Source organism: Dromiciops gliroides, chromosome 4 (assembly GCF_019393635.1).
Source record: "Dromiciops gliroides isolate mDroGli1 chromosome 4, mDroGli1.pri, whole genome shotgun sequence".
Classification (NCBI taxonomy): domain Eukaryota; kingdom Metazoa; phylum Chordata; class Mammalia; order Microbiotheria; family Microbiotheriidae; genus Dromiciops; species Dromiciops gliroides.
In genome coordinates this window covers 26,637,698-26,658,207 of record NC_057864.1, presented here as the reverse complement: position 1 = coordinate 26,658,207, position 20,510 = coordinate 26,637,698, and the positions used below count along the sequence as shown (strand labels likewise).

General features: G+C 40.5%; 1 protein-coding gene across 2 annotated transcripts in view; it reads left to right on the top strand.

The window, feature by feature from the left end:
* The window catches only part of ZFYVE9 (zinc finger FYVE-type containing 9), a 192,900-nt gene that overhangs the window by 132,742 nt on the left and 39,648 nt on the right, over nt 1-20,510 (top strand). For both annotated transcript variants that reach the window (XM_044002767.1, XM_044002766.1), the window contains 2 exons: nt 19,109-19,333; nt 20,109-20,191. In XM_044002767.1, the coding sequence (XP_043858702.1) occupies nt 19,109-19,333; nt 20,109-20,191 (308 nt within the window). The remainder of the gene's footprint in view (nt 1-19,108; nt 19,334-20,108; nt 20,192-20,510) is intronic.

Below are 20,510 nucleotides of genomic sequence, written 5' to 3'. Positions count from 1 at the left end.
CTGGGCAAGTCACTTAAGCCCCATTGCCCTCCAAAAAAACCCCCAAAAACCCAAAACAAAACAAAACACATTGTAACATCAATCTTTAAAACTTTGTGTTCCAAATTCTCATTTTTCCTCCCTATCCCCCCCTTAAGAACTCAAGAAATTCAATATAAGTTATATATGTGCAGTTGTGCAAAAAATAGCAGACAAAAAAACTTTAGGAAAAGGAGCTAACAACAACAACAAAATATACTTCCATCTGTATTCAGGTACCATCTTCCTCTGTAGATGGATTGCATTTTTCATAGGTCCTTCAGAGTAAGACATTGCTATTGAGAAATAAATGGCTAGAATTAATCGGAGCCATTAGATTGTGAGATTGTCTGTGCTGTATGTGCTTCACTTTCTCCTTCTATTTAACTTTGAAGTGGGCAGTGGACTCCGTTTGGTACATGGAAGGTTTTTACTTTGACACATAGCAGGTTTTCAGGAAATTCAGAGTAATGGTTCTCATAACAACTATAATGTGGTCGTATAGTGCTTCAAGGTTTTCAATGTTTGCATGTTATCTCATGTAATCCTCCCTATAACCCTGAGAGGCAGATGCTGGCTCTGCCTCTGGAGCTGAGTGTCTGTGAGCAAGTCACTTAACTTCCTCCAGCCTGTTTCCTCTTCTGTAAAAATAGACATCATAATTCTTACCCTCCCTGCTTTACTAGAAATATGACTTAGATGTTCTTGGTGACCTCTAGAGGTGTTTCTGGTTGATTAGGATCTAGTCCTAAGATAACAGGGCCTGTCTCCCAAGGCCTACTTACCCATCGCCCACAGGATTCTGCCTCTCTTCAATCATCTTTTTAGAAAGTTATACTACAAGTGTTTAGCACTTCTGTGTGCTCTGGAGAACTTATGATGAGCCCTGTTTTCTAAGGATACCCTGGAGAATAGAGGATGTTTGTGGCTCCTCCAAAAAGAGGGCAGTTGGTTGGCCTGATGGTTTCACTGGGGTGTTATGTCACATGTAATGGCACCAAAACCCCTAGGTTTTAAATTGCCGCTGGGTGTGAGAGCTGAATACTCAGAGGCATCACACTTCTCTCTGAGCTTACTGTGCTCTCAGTCCATTCCCCAAAGAATGGAGGCTCCTCAGTCAGCACTTCCCAGAATCCTGCTCTGATGTGCCATAGAAATGGGTTCTGGGAGAAAATGTCTGTGAACATTTTTCCCTGTAAAATATTTAATATGAAATCAGGTATGTGGGAAAAATGCTGTGAACAGGACCCATCACTTCTCTGAACATCAGCTCCCTCATTTATAAAACTGGAATTATAAACAAGTAGTTTTTTTAACAGCTATTTCAACTGGTTTGTTACGAGGCCATAGCTGTTCTTTCTATCACGTCCATTACATGTGGCAGGTTTTAGGCATGGAATCAAGCATCTTGATGGCAAGTAGGTAGCACAGCAGATTTGAGGTCCAAAAGACCTGAATTCAAATGAAGCTTCAAATACTTATTAGTTGTATGAACCTGGACAAGTCATTTGACTTTTCTGTCACTCAGTAAATATTTATTAAGCATCTACTGTGTAACAGGCACTGTGCTAACAAAAAAAGAGGGACGGTCCCTGCCCTTGAGAAGCATATAGTCCCGTGGGGGAAGACAACACACAAAAGGGAAAGCCAGGGAGGGGAGCACACGATTAGGGGCATGGTGTAAAAGTCTGTCAGTGCCCCAAAGTAATGTAGCCCAGTGAGTAATGAGGTGGTGACATCCTCATGATGGTGAGCTTTTCCTGAGTCGATATGAAACCAAGCAGCGCAGCTGGTAGGAAACGCAGAGCAGCTTCTGAGCCCTTTGTAAATGGGGGCTTTGGGAGGAGTTTTTTGCTCTTCGCCCAGTCCTTCAGTCAGAGGGTCACAGGCAACTGATGGTCCTGCTGATGTATGAATAACAAGGCTATTGACATATCTGTGATGGTGATTACCTGGTGATGAACTTGTCCTGGAGGATAGTAGGGTGGGGTCAAACCAAGTACTGAAAATACAATGTCCATTCTTGTTTTAAAAAAATAACACACACTAGAAAGAATAGGAAGAAATGAATCTTTCCTTAATGTGATCTCTGTATCTATGTAAACCCAAGACCTGGCATTATCAGTGAAAGGGAAAAGCCAGATGCTTTTCTAGGAAGAACAAAGGTAAAGCAAGGATGGCTATTCTCACCACTGTTACTATCCAACTTAGTGCTAGAAAGCCAGCTATAGCAGTGAGACAAGAGAAAGAAACTGAACTTATAAGAATTGGAAAAGAGGAAACAAAATCATCCTTTTTTCAGGTAATAAAATGATTTACTTATAGAACCTTAGAAAGTCAACTTATAAAAGTCTAGTTTAAATGATGAACAGCTCTTGAAAACTGTAGGATATCAATTAAACCCACATAAAAATGGACATTTCTTTATGTATCAACAAAATCTTGCAAGAAGAGATAGAAAGAGAAATCCCATTTAAAATAAGTACCAAAAATATGAAATACTTTGGAGTCTGTGTGTGTGTGTGTGTGTGTGTGTGTGTGTGTTTTAAATAGGTTTATTCTATGCCTAGTTTAATCCAGTAAAACAAGAAGTAGCAGTTGAGTCCCACTGAAATGACAAATGCTAAGGAACTGTTGGAAAATAGTACATGTATGCACTGCTATTGGAGCTATGGACTTTTAAATTCTTTTTTTTTTTTTTTTTTGGTAAGGCAATTGGGGTTAAGTGACTTTCCCAGGGTCACACAGCTAGTAAGTGTCAAGTGTCTGAGGCCAGATTTGAACTCAGGTCCTCCTGAATCCAGGGCTGGTGCTTTATCCACTGTGCTACCTAGCTGCCCCCAGAGCTGTGGACTTTTACAATCATTCTAGAAAGCAATTTGGATTGGATTATTAAGCTCTTGACCCAGTGATACCGTTCCTAGGTCTGTACCCCAAAGAAGTCAGACAGAAAAAAAGGACTCATGTAGAAAAATATTTATAGCAGCTCTTTCTATGCTCTTGTGCTGTGACTTGGAGACTGAGGGAGTACCCATTAAATGGGGAATGGCCAAACAAACAGTGGTATACATGAATGGGAAAGAATAATGATGAAGAGAAGGGTTTCAGAGAAACCTGGGAAGATATATGAACTGATACAAAGTGAAGCAAGCAGAACCAGGAGCACAGTTTATATGAGAGCAACAGTAATGTAAAGACAGTGAAGTTTGAATGATTCAACAGTTAATATAAAGACAACGAAGTTTGAATGACTGATCAACACAGTGACTAACCATGATTCCAGACTCATGATGAATTATATCACCCATATTCTAATAGGTGATAGACTAAGAGCACAGATTCAGCCTTTTGGGGTGGATGAGGAACCTAGCGCATGTGGGAATTTGTGGGAATTTGTTTTTCTTGACTATAGTTTGTGGATTTTTGTAAAGCTTTCTCAGTGGGGGCTGGGGAAGGGGACATGGCAGGGAGAAAAGATGGATCTGCTTTTGAAGAAAACACACTAAAGGTATTAAAAAATCTAGGTAAACTGTATTTGCAGTTTTTCTTTCATTTACCAGTCTAATTTCCTTGTCAAAATGAGAGGGCTTGATTTGACAATGCAGTGCTAAAGTTGGAGCAATGCAGAGATGATATACAAATTCATGAAGCATTCCACATTTTAAAATCCAGCTAAGTGAGGTTTTAGCCTTTGTTTTTATCTGTTCTTGATGAAGTCATGTAGGCTTTTTGTGACCATTGCTTCTTTTTCCATTTAATAATACATTTACTATCTATCTAATAATACATTCTTGATTTTAATGGGAGTTAAGCTCTAGTCCACTTCTTTTTTTCTTTTTCAAAATTGGGGCAAAATTTGACTCTCAGTCCTGACACGTCTCTCATTTTAAAGAATATTTTATCTCTTTCTTGGACTGGAAGCCAGGTAGCCATCACAACCAAACAGTACAATTCAGATTCCCTCTCTTTCCCTTCCTTCTTTCTCCTCCCTTTCCCCACCCAAATCCCTCAGACGCTCCCTCTGTCATCCCCACTTTCACTTCTTTTCACTCTCTCCCTCTCTACTGGCTCCTTCCCTGATGCCTACAAACATGGCCATGTCCCTGCTATCCTGAAAACATTCCAGCCCCACCTAATATCTATATTTCTTCCACTCTTTGTAGGTGAGTTCCTTGAAAAAACTGTCTACAATAGGTGCCTCCTTTGCCCTCTTACTCTCTTCTTAACCTCTTACAGCGCAGCCTCTGACCTCCTCATTCCACCAAAACTACTCTTTTCAGAGTCACCAGTGATCTCTTAGTGATCACTCTCTCTTCCTTGATACTTTTCTTTCTAGGTTTCCAGGACACCCCTCTCTTTTCTGGTCCGCTCACTCCTCTGTCCACTTTGCTGGATCCCCCGCCAGATCATACACTCTAACCCTAGGAGTCCTTCAGTGTTCTATCCTGGCTCCTTTTCTCTGCTCCTTCTGTACTACGTCACTTGGTGATCCCATCGGTGCCCACGAATTTAATCATCATCTCTATGTGGATGATTCTCTAATCCAGCCTCTCTGCTGACCTCCAGTCTCACATCTTCAACAGCCTTTCATGTATTTTGAACTGGATCCTCAGTAGACATCTTCAGGTCAGCATGTCCAAAACAGAACTTACTGGCTTTTCTCCTAAACCCTCTCCCCCTCATACCTAACCTATTATCGTAGAGGGCAAAGTCATCTTTCCTGTCCTTCAGGCTCACAACCTAGGAATCATCCTCAGCTCCTCACCCTCTCATTTCCCATGTGCAGTCCTGTACACAATGTCTTACAGCATTTTTTCCTCTGATGCTGCCTTTATCACCTCACTCCTGGACTATTGCAGTAATCTCTGGGTGCATCTGCCTGCCTCAGAGTTTTCTCCCACTCCATTCCATTCTCCATTCAGCCACTAAAGTGATTCTTCCAAAGCACAGGTCTGATCATGTCACCCCCTTACTCAGTAAATTCCAGTGGCTTCTTATTGCCTCGAGGATTGAACATACAAAATATGCTGGCATTCGAAGCCTTTTCAGTCTTTTTACATCTTACTTCCTGACTCATACCCCTTGATCCAGTGACTCAGGCCTCCTGCCTGTTACACAAACATCTCTCAGATCTGGGCATTTTCTATGGCTGTCTCTCTTGTCTGGATTGCTCTCCTTTCTCTGCTTTGCCTAATGCCTTCCCTGGCTTCAAGTCCCGACTAAAACCTCATCTTTTACAGGAACCCTTCCCCAGCTCCTCCTGCCTGGTGGTGTCTCTCCAGTCTTTAAGCCCTGCCCATGGGCTGCTTCTTCCAGAAGGCCTGTCCTCATTTCCCTGTTGGTAACGCCTGCCACCTTCTAACGCTGCTGTTTATTTATGACATTGCTTCTCATAGTATAATTCACTTCCAAAAGCATTAAGCACCTTTACGTGCCAGTCCCTGTGATAGCACCTGGGGTTACTACATGAAACCATTCTTTCTTTCTAGAAGTTTATATTCTATAGAGGAAAACCAAAATGTACATAGAAAATTAAATTTAAAATATTTATAAAATAATTTCAGGGGGTTTGTGCCTTTGCAACTTGAGAAGGAGGCATTAAATAGCACAGAGACGAAGTATAGATTGGTAAAGTACTTCACTGGAGATCACTCGACATATTGACCCTGAACCATTAACCATTAACCATTTCTGAGTCTGGCCATCTAACCAGTTCTGAAGCCATCTGACTGAATTATTGCCTAAGCCATTTTGTTCAGTAGTGTCTGACTCTTTGTGACCTCATAGACCATGGCATGCCAGGCCCTTCTATTTTCCACCATCTATCAGAGTTTGTCCAAGTTTATTCTTGTTGTTTCCATAATACTATCTATCCATCTCATTCTCTGCCATCCCCTTTTCCTTTTGCTTTCAATCTTTCCCAGCAACAAGGTCTTTTCTAAGGAGTCCCAACTTCTCATTATGTGGCCAAAGTATTTAAGCGTTAGCTTCAGTATTTGTTCTTCCAATGAGTAGCCTGAATTAGTTTCTTTAAGTGTTGACTGATTTAATCTCCTTACTGCATAAGGGATTCTCAAAAATTTTCTTCAGCCCCACAATTCAAAAGTGTGATTCTGGGATACTTAATTTTCCTCAAAGTCCACTTCTCACAGCTGTAAGTTGCTACTGGAAAAAAAACCCATAGCTTTGACTATACAGACCTTTGTCAGCAAGATGATGTCTCTGCTTTTTAGTTACGCTGTCTAGATTTGCCTTTGTCATAGTTTTCTTTCCAAGAAGCAAGCATCTTTTAACTTCATGGCTGCAGCCACCATCTACGGTGATCTTTGAGCTCAAGGACATAAACTCTTCCATTTCTTTTCCCTCCATTTGCCAGGAAGTGATGGGACCAGTTGCCAAGATCTTTGGGGTTTTTTGTTTGTTTGTTTTCGATGTTAAGATTCAAGCCAGCATGGAGCAACTTGATTGGTTTAAGATTGGAAAAGGAGTACGAGAAGGCATGTTTGGTTCTAACTAGTTGTTGCTTCTTGACCCACATACAGATTTGTCAGGAGACAAATAAGATCATCTGATCCTCTCATCTCTTTGAGGACTTGCCACATTTTGTTGTAGTGTATACAGTGAAAGGCTTCACTATGATCTGTCTATTGTCTTAGGTAGCTGCACACAGCATAACTCAGTTTTATTGAGCTATACAAGCCCTCTGTCATGATAAGGCAGTGATCTGGGGTTGGGGGTGAAAGATGTCTAAGCTCTATCTCTCCAATAATATAAAAAGTGGGGGGAAGGGGGTGTTTACAAAGCACTTTGCTTACAATAGTCATGTAAAGTATCTAGTGGGAATATCATTCTCATTGTTTATATGGGGAAACTGAGATATAAATGTTTAAGATGGTTTGTCTACATAGTAACTTTCAGAGGCAAGATTTCATAAAGAACTATTCCTAAATCACTTTGGATTTATAAAGTGATCTCCTTGCAACTGCCCTTTGAGGTAGGTCGTTCAAGTATGATGATGATTTTTTATTGGTATCCTTTGTTTTTTACATCACCAGAATTATTTCCAGTTTCCTTTTCTCTGTTCCCTCCTAGAGAGCCATCTCATATAACCAAAAAAATTTTAAGGAAAAGAGAAAGCACAACAAAAATCAGCAAAACCAATCAATACATGGAAAACTATTGAAAATATGCACAGACCTTTGGCAAGTCACTTAACCCTCATTGCCCTGCAAAAAAAAAAAAAAAAGAAAGAAAAAAGAAAATATGCAGTGTCTCACCCTTGGGGGCTTCCCACCTTTGCAAAAGAATGGGGTGGGAAGGTCTTCTCTTGTTTCTTCTTTGGGACCAGGCTGGTTCTTCTAAATTTTGCTACATTCGCTTGTTTTTTGTTTTGTTTTGTTTTGTTTTTGTTTTTTAGTGAAGCAATTGGGGTTAAGTGACTTGCCCAGGGTCACACAGCTAGTAAGTGTCAAGTGTCTGAGGCCAGATTTGAGCTCAGGTCCTCCTGACTCCAGGGCTGGTGCTCTATCTACTGCGCCATCTAGCTGCCCCTGTTTTTTGTTTTTTGGGGTTTTTTGCTGGGCATTGAGGGTTAAGTGACTTGCCCAGGGTCACACAGCTAGCAAGTGTCGGGTGTTTGAGGCCGTACTTGAACTCAGGTCTTCCTGAATCCAGAGCCAGTGCTTTATCCACTGTGCCACCCAGCTGCCCCCCTTCTAGCCCCCTCGCCCCCACACATTCACTTGTGATGGTTTTTTTGGTTGTTCTTTCCATGTGCAGGCCTACTTCGTTTTATTAAGCATGATGTATATTGCATTGAAGGTTTGTGGTAACCCTGAATCAAGCAAGTCTATTAATGCTATTTTTCCAACAACATATGTTTACATTGTGTCTCTGTGTTACATTTTGGTAATTCTCATAGTATTTCAAACTTTTTCATTATGATTGTATCTGTTATGGTGATCTGTGATCAGTGATCTTTAGTGTTAACTATTGTAATTGCTTTGGGGCACCACAAAATGTGCCCATATAAGATGGTGAACTTAATAAATGTGTGAGTTCTAACTGCTCTACTGACCCTCATCTCTTTCCCTCTCCCTGGGCCTAAGACACGACGATATTGAACTTAGATCAGTTAATAACTCAGCAATGGCCTTTCAGTGTTCAAGTGAAAGGAAGAGTCACTTGATGCGGCAGACTTCGTTGTTGTCTTGTTTTAAATAATTACCACAGCCACCATAACTTTGATCAACCACTGCCCTGATTAGTCATCAGCTATCAACATCGAGGTAGAACCCTCCACCCAACAAAAGGGTTGTGATTCACTGAAGGCTCAGATGATGTTTAGCATTTTTTAGCAATAAATTACTTTTTAAATTAAGATTTGTACTTCTAAAAATATATAATACTATTTAATAGACTAGAGTACAGTATAGTGTAAACATAATCTTTAGGAAACCAGAAACTGTGTGACTTGCTTTGCTGTGATACCTGTTTTATACTGTGCTGGTGTGGAGCAGAACTTACAAAATCTCTGAGGTCCGCCTGGCATGTTGTCATCGTTGTCTTCTAGATTTTCTTGATTTTCATTGTTTACACTGCATTACATTATGTAAATTTTCTTTGCTTCTCTGTATTCATCATATATGTGGTTTCTTACAGCACAATAATATTCTGTTACATTCAGGTATCATGCTTTATTCAGCCACTTCCCAAATGACTGGCATTCACTTTGCTTGTAGTTGTCACCACAAAAAGTCCTGCTGTAAATGTTCTGGTGCATATGGAGACTTTCTTCTCATCAATGACCTCCTTAGGGTATAAGTATAGTAATTGAACCTCTGGGTCAGAGGGTATGGACATTTTAGTCACTTTATTTCCAAATTGTTTTCCAAAATGGTTACACTACTCTGTAGTTTCACTTACAGTGAATTAGTGTTCCTGTCCTTCCATACTCCCTCCAGCATTGACTATTGCTGTTTTTTGTCATTTTTCCAGTTTGTAGGGGGCGAGGGGAAACCTGGGGGATGTTTTTGGTTTGCATTTCTCTTTTGTTTTTGTTTTTGTTCTTGTTGGTGGTGGTGGTTTCAGTTTTTTTGTTTGTTTTTTGGTGAGGCAATTGGGGTTAAGTGACTTGCCCAGGGTCACACAGCTAGTAAGTGTCAAGTGTCTGAGACTGGATTTGAATTCAGGTCCTCCTGAATCCAGGGCTGGTGCTTTATCCACTGTGCCACCTAGCTGCCCCCAGGGTAATATAGTATTTTAAAATTTGCTAAACACTTTCTATTTGGTCCTCTGAACTGTATACTATTATTATCCCCATTTTGTAGATGAGAAAACTGAGGCTCACAGAGATTAAGTGGTATGGTCATATGGCTAGTAAGTAGCAGAGGCAGGATTTGAACTCAGATCTTCCTGTTCAAGTCCCATGTTCTTTCCATTGCACCACCTTGTTCCTATTTCCCTGTTTTACAAAGAAGGAAGCTGAGATTCTGAGAGTTTGTCATAACTCACATCTGAATAGTGTTTTAAGGTTTACAAAGCAGTTGACCTATGTTGGTCATTTTGATCCTCACTCATAGTCACATAGCTATAGATATCTGAAGTGGAATTTGAACCTCGGTCCATGACCTCCCTCCCCCTCCCCCCAGCCCCGGGTTCCAAGGCCAGCTCTCCATCTGAAATGTACTAAAGTCTTGCACATTTTTAGCAACATTGGGTTGATGTCAGTCTACCTTGTGGATGCTTGGGGAGATCTTAGAATTTTGTAAGTAGTCATTTCTCAGCTCTGCAGTAAGTGTTTGGTTCTTTCCAACTGCCCCAGTTATCTTGACTCTCCCCTCAAGGTGCCCTGTATCCACATCTCGTTTGTCCATAGTTGTCTACAAGTCATGTCCCCAGGGAGCAGGGACTGGTTTTTTCCTTTCTTTGTATGCCCAGAGTTTAGTGCAGTGAGTCTGGCACGTGGTTGATCCTTAATATATGCTAGTTAATTGATTGATATAATTTAAAGGTACAGCCATTTAAAAATGATCACCACATCAGAAATGTCATTAGTGTGAAGAGAAAGGAGCTCCTTTGCATGGTGGCCAAAAGTGAGAAACTGGGGGCATGTCCAGTTGAAGAATCACTGATGGAAAGTTATGGGATAGGAATGTGGTGGAATACTATTGTGCTGTAAGAAGGGATGAAGAGAGGGGCATCTAGGTGGCGCAGTGGATAGAGCACCAGCCCTGGATTCAGGAGTACCTGAGTTCAAATCTGGCCTCAGACACTTTACACACTTACTAGCTGTGTGACCCTGGGCAAGTCACTTAACCCCAATTGCCTCACAAAAAAAAAAAAAAAGAAAGAAAGAAAAAAGAAAGGATGAAGAGGATGGTTTCAAAATAACCAGCAAAAGATGCAGAAGGAGGTGAAGAGAATCAGGATGACTTTTATACATAGTAACAGCAATAATGTCAAGATCATCAACTCTGAAAGATTCAGTCTCTCTGTTCAACACAAGGACCAAACAAAATTCTAGTATGATGAAACATGATACCCACCTCCACATGAAGAGCTTATGGACTCAGAATGCAAATTGAAGCATATTCTTTATTTTATTTGTTTTTAAATTCTTTCTCTCTTGTTTCTCCTTTCCTTTCTTTTTTCATAGCTAATACAGAAACTTGTTTTGCATACTAAATATATTTGTAATGGGTTTTGTTTTTCTTACCTTCTCTTGGTAGAGGAGGGGGGAAGAAAAGAATCTTGAACTGTAAATAAAATTGAAGGTTTTTTTTTTTTAAAGGAGCTCAGGGTTTTGGCATCAATTGCCATTTTTTTTCTATCTTGCTTGTAAGTTAAAGAAAGATGTTACCTCTTTGTGCAGTTTACTTCCCCTTACACTGTGATGCTGTTTGGTAAAGGAAAAGTTCATTTTTATCCCTTCATGAGTAAGTAAACCATGAAATTGTCTTTTGCAAGTGATCATGTTCTTTTGATGTTTTGAAAGCATAAAGAAAGAACAAAATCTGTAATTTTAAGCAAAACCTAAAATAGGTCTATATAATCACAATAATATAATTCACATTTACTAATACTTCATGACCATAGTTGTGTTATAGTGGGTACAGAGCCAGCCTCTGTTCCAGGAAGACTTGAGTTCCAGTTCCTTCTCTGACATACACTATTTAGATGCTCTTGGCCGAGCCCTGGTAATGTTATCATTCTCCAAGATGACAGTAGTGGTGGAGGAGCCTGCCTTAATCAATGGAGGGACACAGTGCCTGACTCCAGTGAATTTCAGACCCAAGCCCCCTCCTTATGGCCCTTTACAAAGCCCTTCCTTCACAGTCACTTGTGAGTTGGTCAGTGGGTCCTTTTCCTGGTGGAGCCTTGACCTGAATCCTGTTTTTGTGGCCACCCATACTGTTCTCTTCCCGTTGATTCGGAGGGGTTTGTTGTCATGGGCATCATCAGATCTTTGAGTTTATGGGCTCAGATGTCAGCCGTGGGGGAGATGATTAAGACCTCAAACCTCACCCTTGTGAATGCATTCATTTCCTCAGGATTTTGAGAAAAGCATAATGGCTTACTCAAGTTTCCGGTGTGGGAAACAAAAGGAAATTTCCTGAGATGTGCTCAGGTTTCAGGGAAGTTAGGTTGTCATTTTTCGAGACCTCCAGGTCATCCTTTGCATCTTTTTGTTGGATTGCAGTTTGCATAAGGAAAAGACTCAGAAGAATTGGGTTTCCTTCCTGGCTTGTCCTCTTAACCAGCTGTGTGCCCTAAGCAAATCGCTTAAACCTCTCTAACCCTCATCTATAAAATGGGCATGACACTTACCTTAAATGGTAGATGTGAGGAAAGCACATGAGAAACCATAATGCCCTGCCTAAAAGTGAATTATTATTTTATTGTAAGAAGAAAATATAAAATGCAAATGCTGTGGAAATATGAACTATTATTATATCACTTGTTGCTTGGAAGTAATTCAATTCAACAAGTGTTTGCTAATTGTCAGTTATACATAAGGCACTGTGCTAATCAATAGGGATGCAAAGACAAAAATAAGAAACAGGCTGTGCCTGCAAGGAACTGACATTGTTGGGGAACTCGTGGTATGACACATATGTAAGTATATGGTAATTTGAGACTAGAAAGAACACTAGAGTGGCTGAGGGTGTCCCTGCAGTCCAGGGGGAGAGGCTGGGTCAAGATATGGTGTGGTGGAGATGGCTGAGGAGGCCACAGAGCCCCATAAAAGTGGGTCACTCCAGACCATGTTCTCTAGAATGGCCACTTATCTTACAGGCAAGCCCCCAGTGAAGACCATAAACTTCTAGGAAATATGAACAAATTGACTAGCTTGAAGTTTCTAGAAATGAAAGCTATTGCAGTAAACATGATCAGAAATCTGAAGTACCAGAAAGAGATAAACTATTTATTAGAGATGGACCCCTGAGGGGGAAGGAAGAGGGTAGAAAGGAGCATATTAGTATTATAGGAATCAGACCCCATCTTCTCGTGTGTAACTGCTCTAGACAGTGCTATTTCTGAAGCAGACCAGCCTTATCTGCATCAGATCACTTTAATTGGGGAACAACTGGAACTCTCCAGTAGGCAGCCTTAAAGCTGGATGCACATTTGCAGGAACTAGAATCAAGGTATAAGAAGTAAGAGAAATGATGAAACAATTCTTTAGCGCAAAGACTTTACCTACAAGAATGTCTCATTAGAGCTGAAATATGTAGGATGGAACTTTTAAACTTCTGCCTCAATTCCATGAAAGGAAATGGTGCTGCAGATCCATGGAGAATCCCAGCTATGTGGCTATGTGGCTATGTGGCTTTGGCTGTCCTTTGATGTGACTTCCCCTTCTTGTGTGCTTCATTATGGGTCTGGACCGAGGCTCAGAAATCAGGACCAGCAGTGTCTAGAGCAGATACAGATGAGAAGATTGGGTCTCTCCATCTCCTATAATACTAATATGCTCCTTTCTACCCTCCTCCCTACCCTCAGGGGTCCATTTTTTTTTTCTTTTTGGTAAGGCAATTGGGGTTAAGTGACTGGCCCAGGGTCACACAGCTAGTAAGTGTGTAAAGTGTCTGAGGCCAGATTTGAACTCAGGTCCTCCTGAATCCAGGGCCGGTGCTCTATCTACTGCGCCACCTAGCTGCCCCTCCATCTTTTACTCTAACAAATAGTTTACCTTTTTTTTTTCTCTAAACATTTAGTACAGTGGTTCTTTGTTTTATATGCACAGCTTTATTTTTTTTTCGTATTTTATTTTCTCCAGTTTGCATGTATAAACAGTTTTTAGCATTCGTTTTTAAAATTTTGAGTTCCAAATTTTTTCCCTCCCTCTCCTCTCGCCTCATTGAGAAGGCAAGCAATTTGATATGTTATATATGTGCAATCATGCAAAACATTCCCATATTATTAATGTTGTGAAAGAAAACACCGACTTCCCTCAAAAAAAAAAAAAGAAAAAATTTTAAAGTATGCTTTGATCTGCCTTCAGATTCTATCAGTTTTTTCTTTGGGATTGAATAACATTTTTCATCATTGTTGGGTCATTGTGTTTCTGAGAATAGCTAAATCATTCACTGTTGATCATTGTGCAGTATTGCTTTTACAGTGTACAGTGTTCTCCTGGTTCTGCTCATTTCACTTTGCCTTCAGTTCATGTTTTTCCAGGTTTTTCTGAGAGCCTCCTGCTCATTATTTCTTTTTATTTATTTTTTTCTTTTTCTTTTTTTCTTTTTTAGTGAGGCAATGGGGGTTAAGTGACTTGCCCAGGGTCACACAGCTAGTAAGTGTTAAGTGTCTGAAGCCGGATTTGAACTCAGGTACTCCTGACTCCAGGGCCGGTGCTCTATCCACTGTGCCACCTAGCTGCCCCCTGCTCATTATTTCTTATACCACAGTCTGTGATTCCATTCCCCAACTGATGGGCATCACTTCAATTTCTAATTTTTTGCCACGAGAGAAGAGCTGCTTTAAATATTTTTCTCTTTGGAATATATATTGCTGGGTCTAAGGGTATGCATGGTTTTGTTTTTTGGAGTTTTTTTTGTTTGGTTGGTTTTGGTTTTTTTTGGTGAGGCAGTTGGGGTTAAGTGACTTGCTCAGGGTCACACAGCTAGCTAGTAAGTGTTAAGTGTCTGAGGCCGCATTTGAACTCAGCTCCTCCTGACTCCAGGGCCGGTGCTTTATCCACTGCGCCACCTAGCTGCCCCTGGTATGCATGGTTTTATACCCCTATGGGCATAATTCCAAATTGCTCTACAGAATGGTGGAATTGTTTCATAATTCCACCAACAGTGCATTAATGTCTGAATTTTCCTACATCCTCTCCAACGTTTATCATTTTTCTTTTCTTTCATATTAGCCAATCTGATAGGTGTACCTCAGAATTGTTTTAATTTGCATTTCTGTAATCAGTAGTGATTACATTTTTATATGGCTGTGGATAACCAATTACTTCATCTGAAAACTGTTTATATCCTTTCACCATTTATCAATTGGGGGATGGCCCTTATTTTCCTGTAGGGTAATGTTATGGGCAAATAGGTGGGGGTTTGGGATTGGGGTCCTTAGGAATTCCTCTTTAAAGAATTACACCCTCTTGCACACAAATCCAATTAGAATAAAATAATTTATTTAAGTGTTAGGGAAAGAAAACCAAGAGAGAAATCCTTGGGGAGAAGGCATGGCACAGAGGCATGGCTCTGAGATACCTATTTCCTCGAGCAGGAGACAGGGAAATCTTTTTATAGAGGACTGATGGGGGTGATCATCTGACTGTGGAAAGTTCCCTTATTGGGGGAGGATCATCCCCCACTGGTGGTGGCTGGGAGAAGTTGGGTTAGGGGCAGCTCTGGATCTCTTAAGCCATCTCCGTCCTCCCCATACCACAAAGGCAGCAGCCACACCTAATCTTATCTCCCCAGGGGTAGGGGAGACTGGAATGAAGGGTGATGGTCCTGGAGCTAGCTCTGTCCCCATCTGGTGATGCTTATCTCTTTAGGTGTGTCTGTCCTTTGGTTTAGTTTTTCAAGGAGAAGGTTCTTTTGATTTACCCCACAAAACTTCTGGGGGTACCCAGAGCCATAACAGGTAAGATAGATTTCTATATCTAAATGAGTATGTATGTTCTTCCGTCTTTGAGCCAATTCCGATTAGAGTAGGGTTCAAGCATTCTCCCCAACTCCTCCATCTTCCCCTCTACTGTAAAAGCTCTTTTGTCCTTTTTAATGTGAAATAATTTACCCCATTCTACCTCTCCCCCTTTCTCCTAGTGCATTCCTTTTTCTCACCCATTACTTTCATTTTTTTAAAGATATCCCATCATATTCAACTCAGCCATGCTCTATGTCTGTGTACATTCTTTCATACTGCCCTAATCATGAAAACATTCTTAGGACTTACAAGAATCATCTTCCCATGTAGGAATGTAAACATCTTAACTTTATTGAGTCCCTTATGAATTCCTCTTTCCTGTTTACCTTTTTAAATGCTTCTCATGAGTCTTGTATCTGAAAGTCAAATTTTCTATTCCACTCTCATTTTTTCATTAGGAATGCTTGAAAGTCCTCAATTTCATTAAATTTCCATTTTCCTCCCTGAAGGATTATGATCAGTTTTGCTCAGAGGTGTTTTTTGGTTGTAATCCTATCTCCTTTTTCCTGTGGAAATATATTCTGTGCCCTTTGATGCTTTAATGTAGAAGCTGCTAAGTATTATGTTATACTGACTGTGGCTCCACAATATTTGAAGTTTTTCTTTTTTGGCTCCTTGCAATATTTTCTCCTTGGCCTACAAGCTCTGGAATTTGTCTATAATATTCCTGAGAGTTTTCATTTTGAGGTGTTTTTTAGGAGGTGATCACTGGATTCTTTCAATTTCTATTTTATCTTCTGGTTCTAGAATATCAGGGCTTTTTTCCTTTATAATCTTTTTTTTTTTTTTTGATCATGACTATCAGGTAGTCCAATAATTCTTAAATTATATCTCCTTGATCTTCCAAATCAATGGTTTTTCTGATGAGATATTTCACATTTTCTTCTATTCTTGCATTCTTTTGATTTTGTTTGATTGCTTCTTGATATTTTCCACTTTGGGACAACCTTGGGACTGTGACCCTGGGTTCACTTTTCTCAAATGTAAATGGGGGGGGCAGCTAGATGGCGCAGTGGTTAAGCACCGGCCCTGGATTCAGGAGTACCTGAGTTCAAATCCGGCCTCAGACACTTGACACTTACTAGCTGTGTGACCGTGGGCAAGTCACTTTACCCCCGTTGCCTGCAAAAAAAAAAAAATGTAAATGGGGACAATAGTAGCACCTACCTCATGATGTGGTTAGGAGGAGCAAATGAAATTGTACCTGTAAAGCACAGCCCAGACTTTAAAGTGCTCCATCAGTGCTAGTTAGTGTAGTAGTAGTATTAGTAATCTTGTCTATTGGGTGGAGGGAAGAAGCAGTTGTAGAGAGCTTTTATGCGCCAGGTCAGTGTGCTCGGCTTTGTATAGAAATCTCATTAGGTCTTCCCAACAATCCTGGGAGGGAGGTGCTATTTTTATAGCCATTTTACAGTCAAGGGAACTGAGGCAGGCAGGTGGCAGGTTCCTAGCATGCTTGTTGTGTGACTTGCTTATGGTCATACAGCCAGTCTCTGAGGCCAGATTGGCACTCAGGCCTAGCCCTCTGCATTATACCACCCAGCTGCCAATATTTTCCCATATGCTTTTTTCTTTCATTCTTTTTAAAATTTGAGTTTTGTACAAAATGACTCATATGAAAATGTTTTACATGATTGCACATGTGTAATCTATATCTGATTTTTACTGTCTCAGGAAGGGAGGGGAGAGAGGGATAGAATTTGGAACTCAACTCTTTTTAATAATAATAATAAAGTATATTTAGCATTTTCCCCATTACATGTAAAAACAAATTTCACATTGATTTTTTTGTATTTTTAAAATTTGTTTTTATTTTCTAGTTACATGTAGAGATAGTTTTCAACATTTGTTTTTATAAGATTTCCAGTTTCAAATTTTTCTCCCTCCCTCCCCTCTCTCCCCCCTCCCCAAGACAGCAAGTAATCTGATATAGGTTATATCTGTACAATCACACTAAACATGCTGTGAAAGAAGAATCAGAGCAAAAGGGAAAAACCTCACAAAAGGAAAACAAAAAAGTAGAAATAGTATGGTTGAATCTGCATCTAGATTCCACAGGTTTTTGTTTGTTTGTTTTTTTGTTTTTTGGGGGTTTTTTGGAGAACAGTTCTCATCCCAAGTCCTTTGGAACTTTCTTGCTATTTTGGACCATTGTATTGCTGAGAAGAGTCAAGTCTGTCACAGTTAATCAACACACAGTGTTGTTGATATTGTGTACAGTGTTCTCCTGGTTCTGCTCATCTCACTCAGCATCAGTTCATGTGAGTCCTTCCAGATTTCTCTGAAATCTGCTTACTCATCATTTCTTCACATTGATTTTTTTTTTTTTAACTTTGTGTTCTAAATTTTCTTCCTCCCTCCCTCCTCAACCCTCCCTATGGAATGAAGCAATTCAGTATAAGTCACACATTCACATTGATTTTTTAAAAACTTTATGTTCCAAATTCTCTTCCCCCCTCCCTAAGAAATCAAGCAATTCAATATGTTATACATTCAAAACTCTTTTTAAATTTTAAAAAATTATTTTAACATATAGCTGGGGAAAAAGTAAAATATTACATATTTGTTTAAAATATGAAATTGAATCTCATCCATCAGTCAACAAGCATTTATTAAGAATAGATGTGCCAGGTATGTGATGATTAAAAATGTGATAGACCTGGTATCTGGGTAATTTAATCATTTAATGAATATGGCCCACAGGTTATTAATAAAATGAGGTCTATGACCATCTCTCTCAGATCAAAGACTTCTTTTTTTTTGGTGAGGCAATGGGGGTTAAGTGACTTGCCCAGGGTCACACAGCTAGTAAGTGTTAAGTGTCTGAGGCCAGATTTGAACTCAGGTACTCCTGACTCCAGGGCTGGTGCTCCATCCACTGTGCCACCCAGCTGCCCCTAGACCAAAGACTTCTAATGGCGGTTGGGTCTCAGTCTGTGTGCCCTTCTAACTGTAGAAGTCCCATCAAAGCAATGAAATCCTGTTGGTTGACATGATTTGGAGGTGGACTCTATTAAAAGGAAACCCAAGGATGCTGTTTGGGAAAGGGATGCAGGTTCCCTACTCTGGCTGGTCAGGGCAAAGTCTAACTGGCTTAATCTCCTCAATAAGTCCTTGGGCTAGCTAGACAAAAGAATCTGTTGCCACCAAGGGTCCTCTTGTGAGCTTAGCCCATATAGTTTTAATTTATTCTCCTCTCTCTCTTTTTTGAAAGCCTCTTATACCATAATGTGAGTTTAAGATCATAACTAGTTGCATTGGCAATATCTGTTACAGTGTTCTCTTACATTTTTATGAATCCATGTTATCTCTAGGATTTTGTGGGTAGCAATTTTCTCTCTATTCATTTCCAGCACACTTGATTTGTTGAACTCTCGAAGGTAATTTGAGGTCGGTAGAATGAGGATTTATCTTCCATTAGTTTATAAAGGATAGCAAACTTTTGATGAATTATTCTAGCAACCTGGTCATCTTTTTTTTTTTTTTTACCAGGGCAGTGAGGGATAAATGACCTGCCCAGGGTCACACAGCTAGTAAGTGTCAAGTGTCTGAGGCCAATGGTCATCTTTTTCTAGGTGTTTGGTAGATCTTACATTTTAAAAAGAAAATCTTCTTATTCCTATTATTTATCTTTATTTTCATTTTTTTCAAAGGAGTACAGATAGAAATAGTTCTGGGATAAGTCACCATCCTTTTACCGTTCCTTTTATATTTAATGTTCTGTGGATTATTGTTCAGATGGATAAAATGGCTGGTTTTTTAATCATCGACTAAAAATATTATAATGTAAGCTTGTGTGTAGTCATGTTGTTATTGTCATCACCACCACCATCATCATCGTTTATTATGCAGCATCTTTCCCACGCTAGAAACATGTGGATTCAAAGAAAATTGTATAAATTAATAAAGGCTTTTATTTCAGGGAACGTTGTCGGCTGTTTGGGACACTCCTTCTTCAGCCAAAGTTTCCTGGGCAGCAAAGAACATGGTGGATTCTTGTATGTCACATCAACCTACCAGTCGTTGCAGGACCTGGTGCTCCCAACTCCACCATACTTATTTGGGATTCTTATCCAGAAGTGGGAAACTCCTTGGGCAAAAGTATTCCCCATCAGACTGATGCTGAGGCTGGGAGCTGAATACAGACGTAAGTGAAAGCTCTCCTGGGAGCCCTAACACTGAGCATAAATGTGCAGCATCCAGAGCTGCTCTTTGGAATCATGAGACAGAGACAACTCATGGTGTGGGGGGCGGAGTATGAAACTTGGAGGTGCACGGCTGCCTACCCTGACCCTTCCTAGTTGTCTGCCCTTGGGCAAGACCCCTCAGCTCTCTGAGCCGAGAACAAGACAGGCACCGTGCTGAGACTTTGTTGTGGTCTCGTTATCCCCATTTTACAGATGATGAAACCAAGGCAGGCAAAGGTTAAGTGACTTGCCCAGGGTCACACTGCTAGTAAGTGTTTGAGGACAGATTTGAACTCAGGTTCAGGATTCTGTGCATATTGGACATACAATAGCTATACAACATGTGCATGTGCATGGCTGAGGAGATGTAACGTGCAGAGGAGAGATCCAGACAAGTAGCCCAGGAACACCGAGAGAGGGAGAGAAGCACTGGGCTGAATAATAGGGAAGGCCTTGTTGCTAGAGCTCATGTATTTGGCAGATGTTTCTATATTTCTGTCCCGCTAAAGAAAAGCTCCTCAGGGATTCTAAGGAAAATTTCAGGTGGCCTGCAGTTCCAACAATAGCAAAGCCTTGTTATTATAACTGTGGCCTTGGCACAGCGTCTGACATGTTGGATCAGGGGACATTTTTGTGTTTTTCATGCTCTGATAAGATACAAAAATTTGTTTCAAATGCCTCTCCCACCTGACAGGCCTTTCTCACATTGCACCTGTTTACTTTGTATCTCTGTAGTCTATCCGTGCCCCTTGTTCAGTGTCAGATTTCGGAAGCCATTGTTTGGAGAGACGGGACACACAATTATGAATCTTCTAGCAGTAAGTACTTTCTCCTTTTCCCCAATCTGGATCTGGGATGGAGGGGCCAAGAAGTACCTGAGTCCGCGTTGGAAAGCCTCCTGTGGGCTTGCCTGCAGTCCTAGAGAAGAACTTTGATATCACTTTGTTACTTGTGGTGTTACTTTCCAAAAGGGCCATAGTCTGCGTAAGCACATTTCCTGATGGGCGGTTTCCTCCTCAGGACTTTCCAGTATCCTGCAGGCCTCTTCCCTTTAAGTATCCCGGTCAAGCTTTGTAGATGGGAGGCATGTCCAGAGAATTCAAGGAGTTCTGTGGATTTGTCTGTAAAAAGACTTCA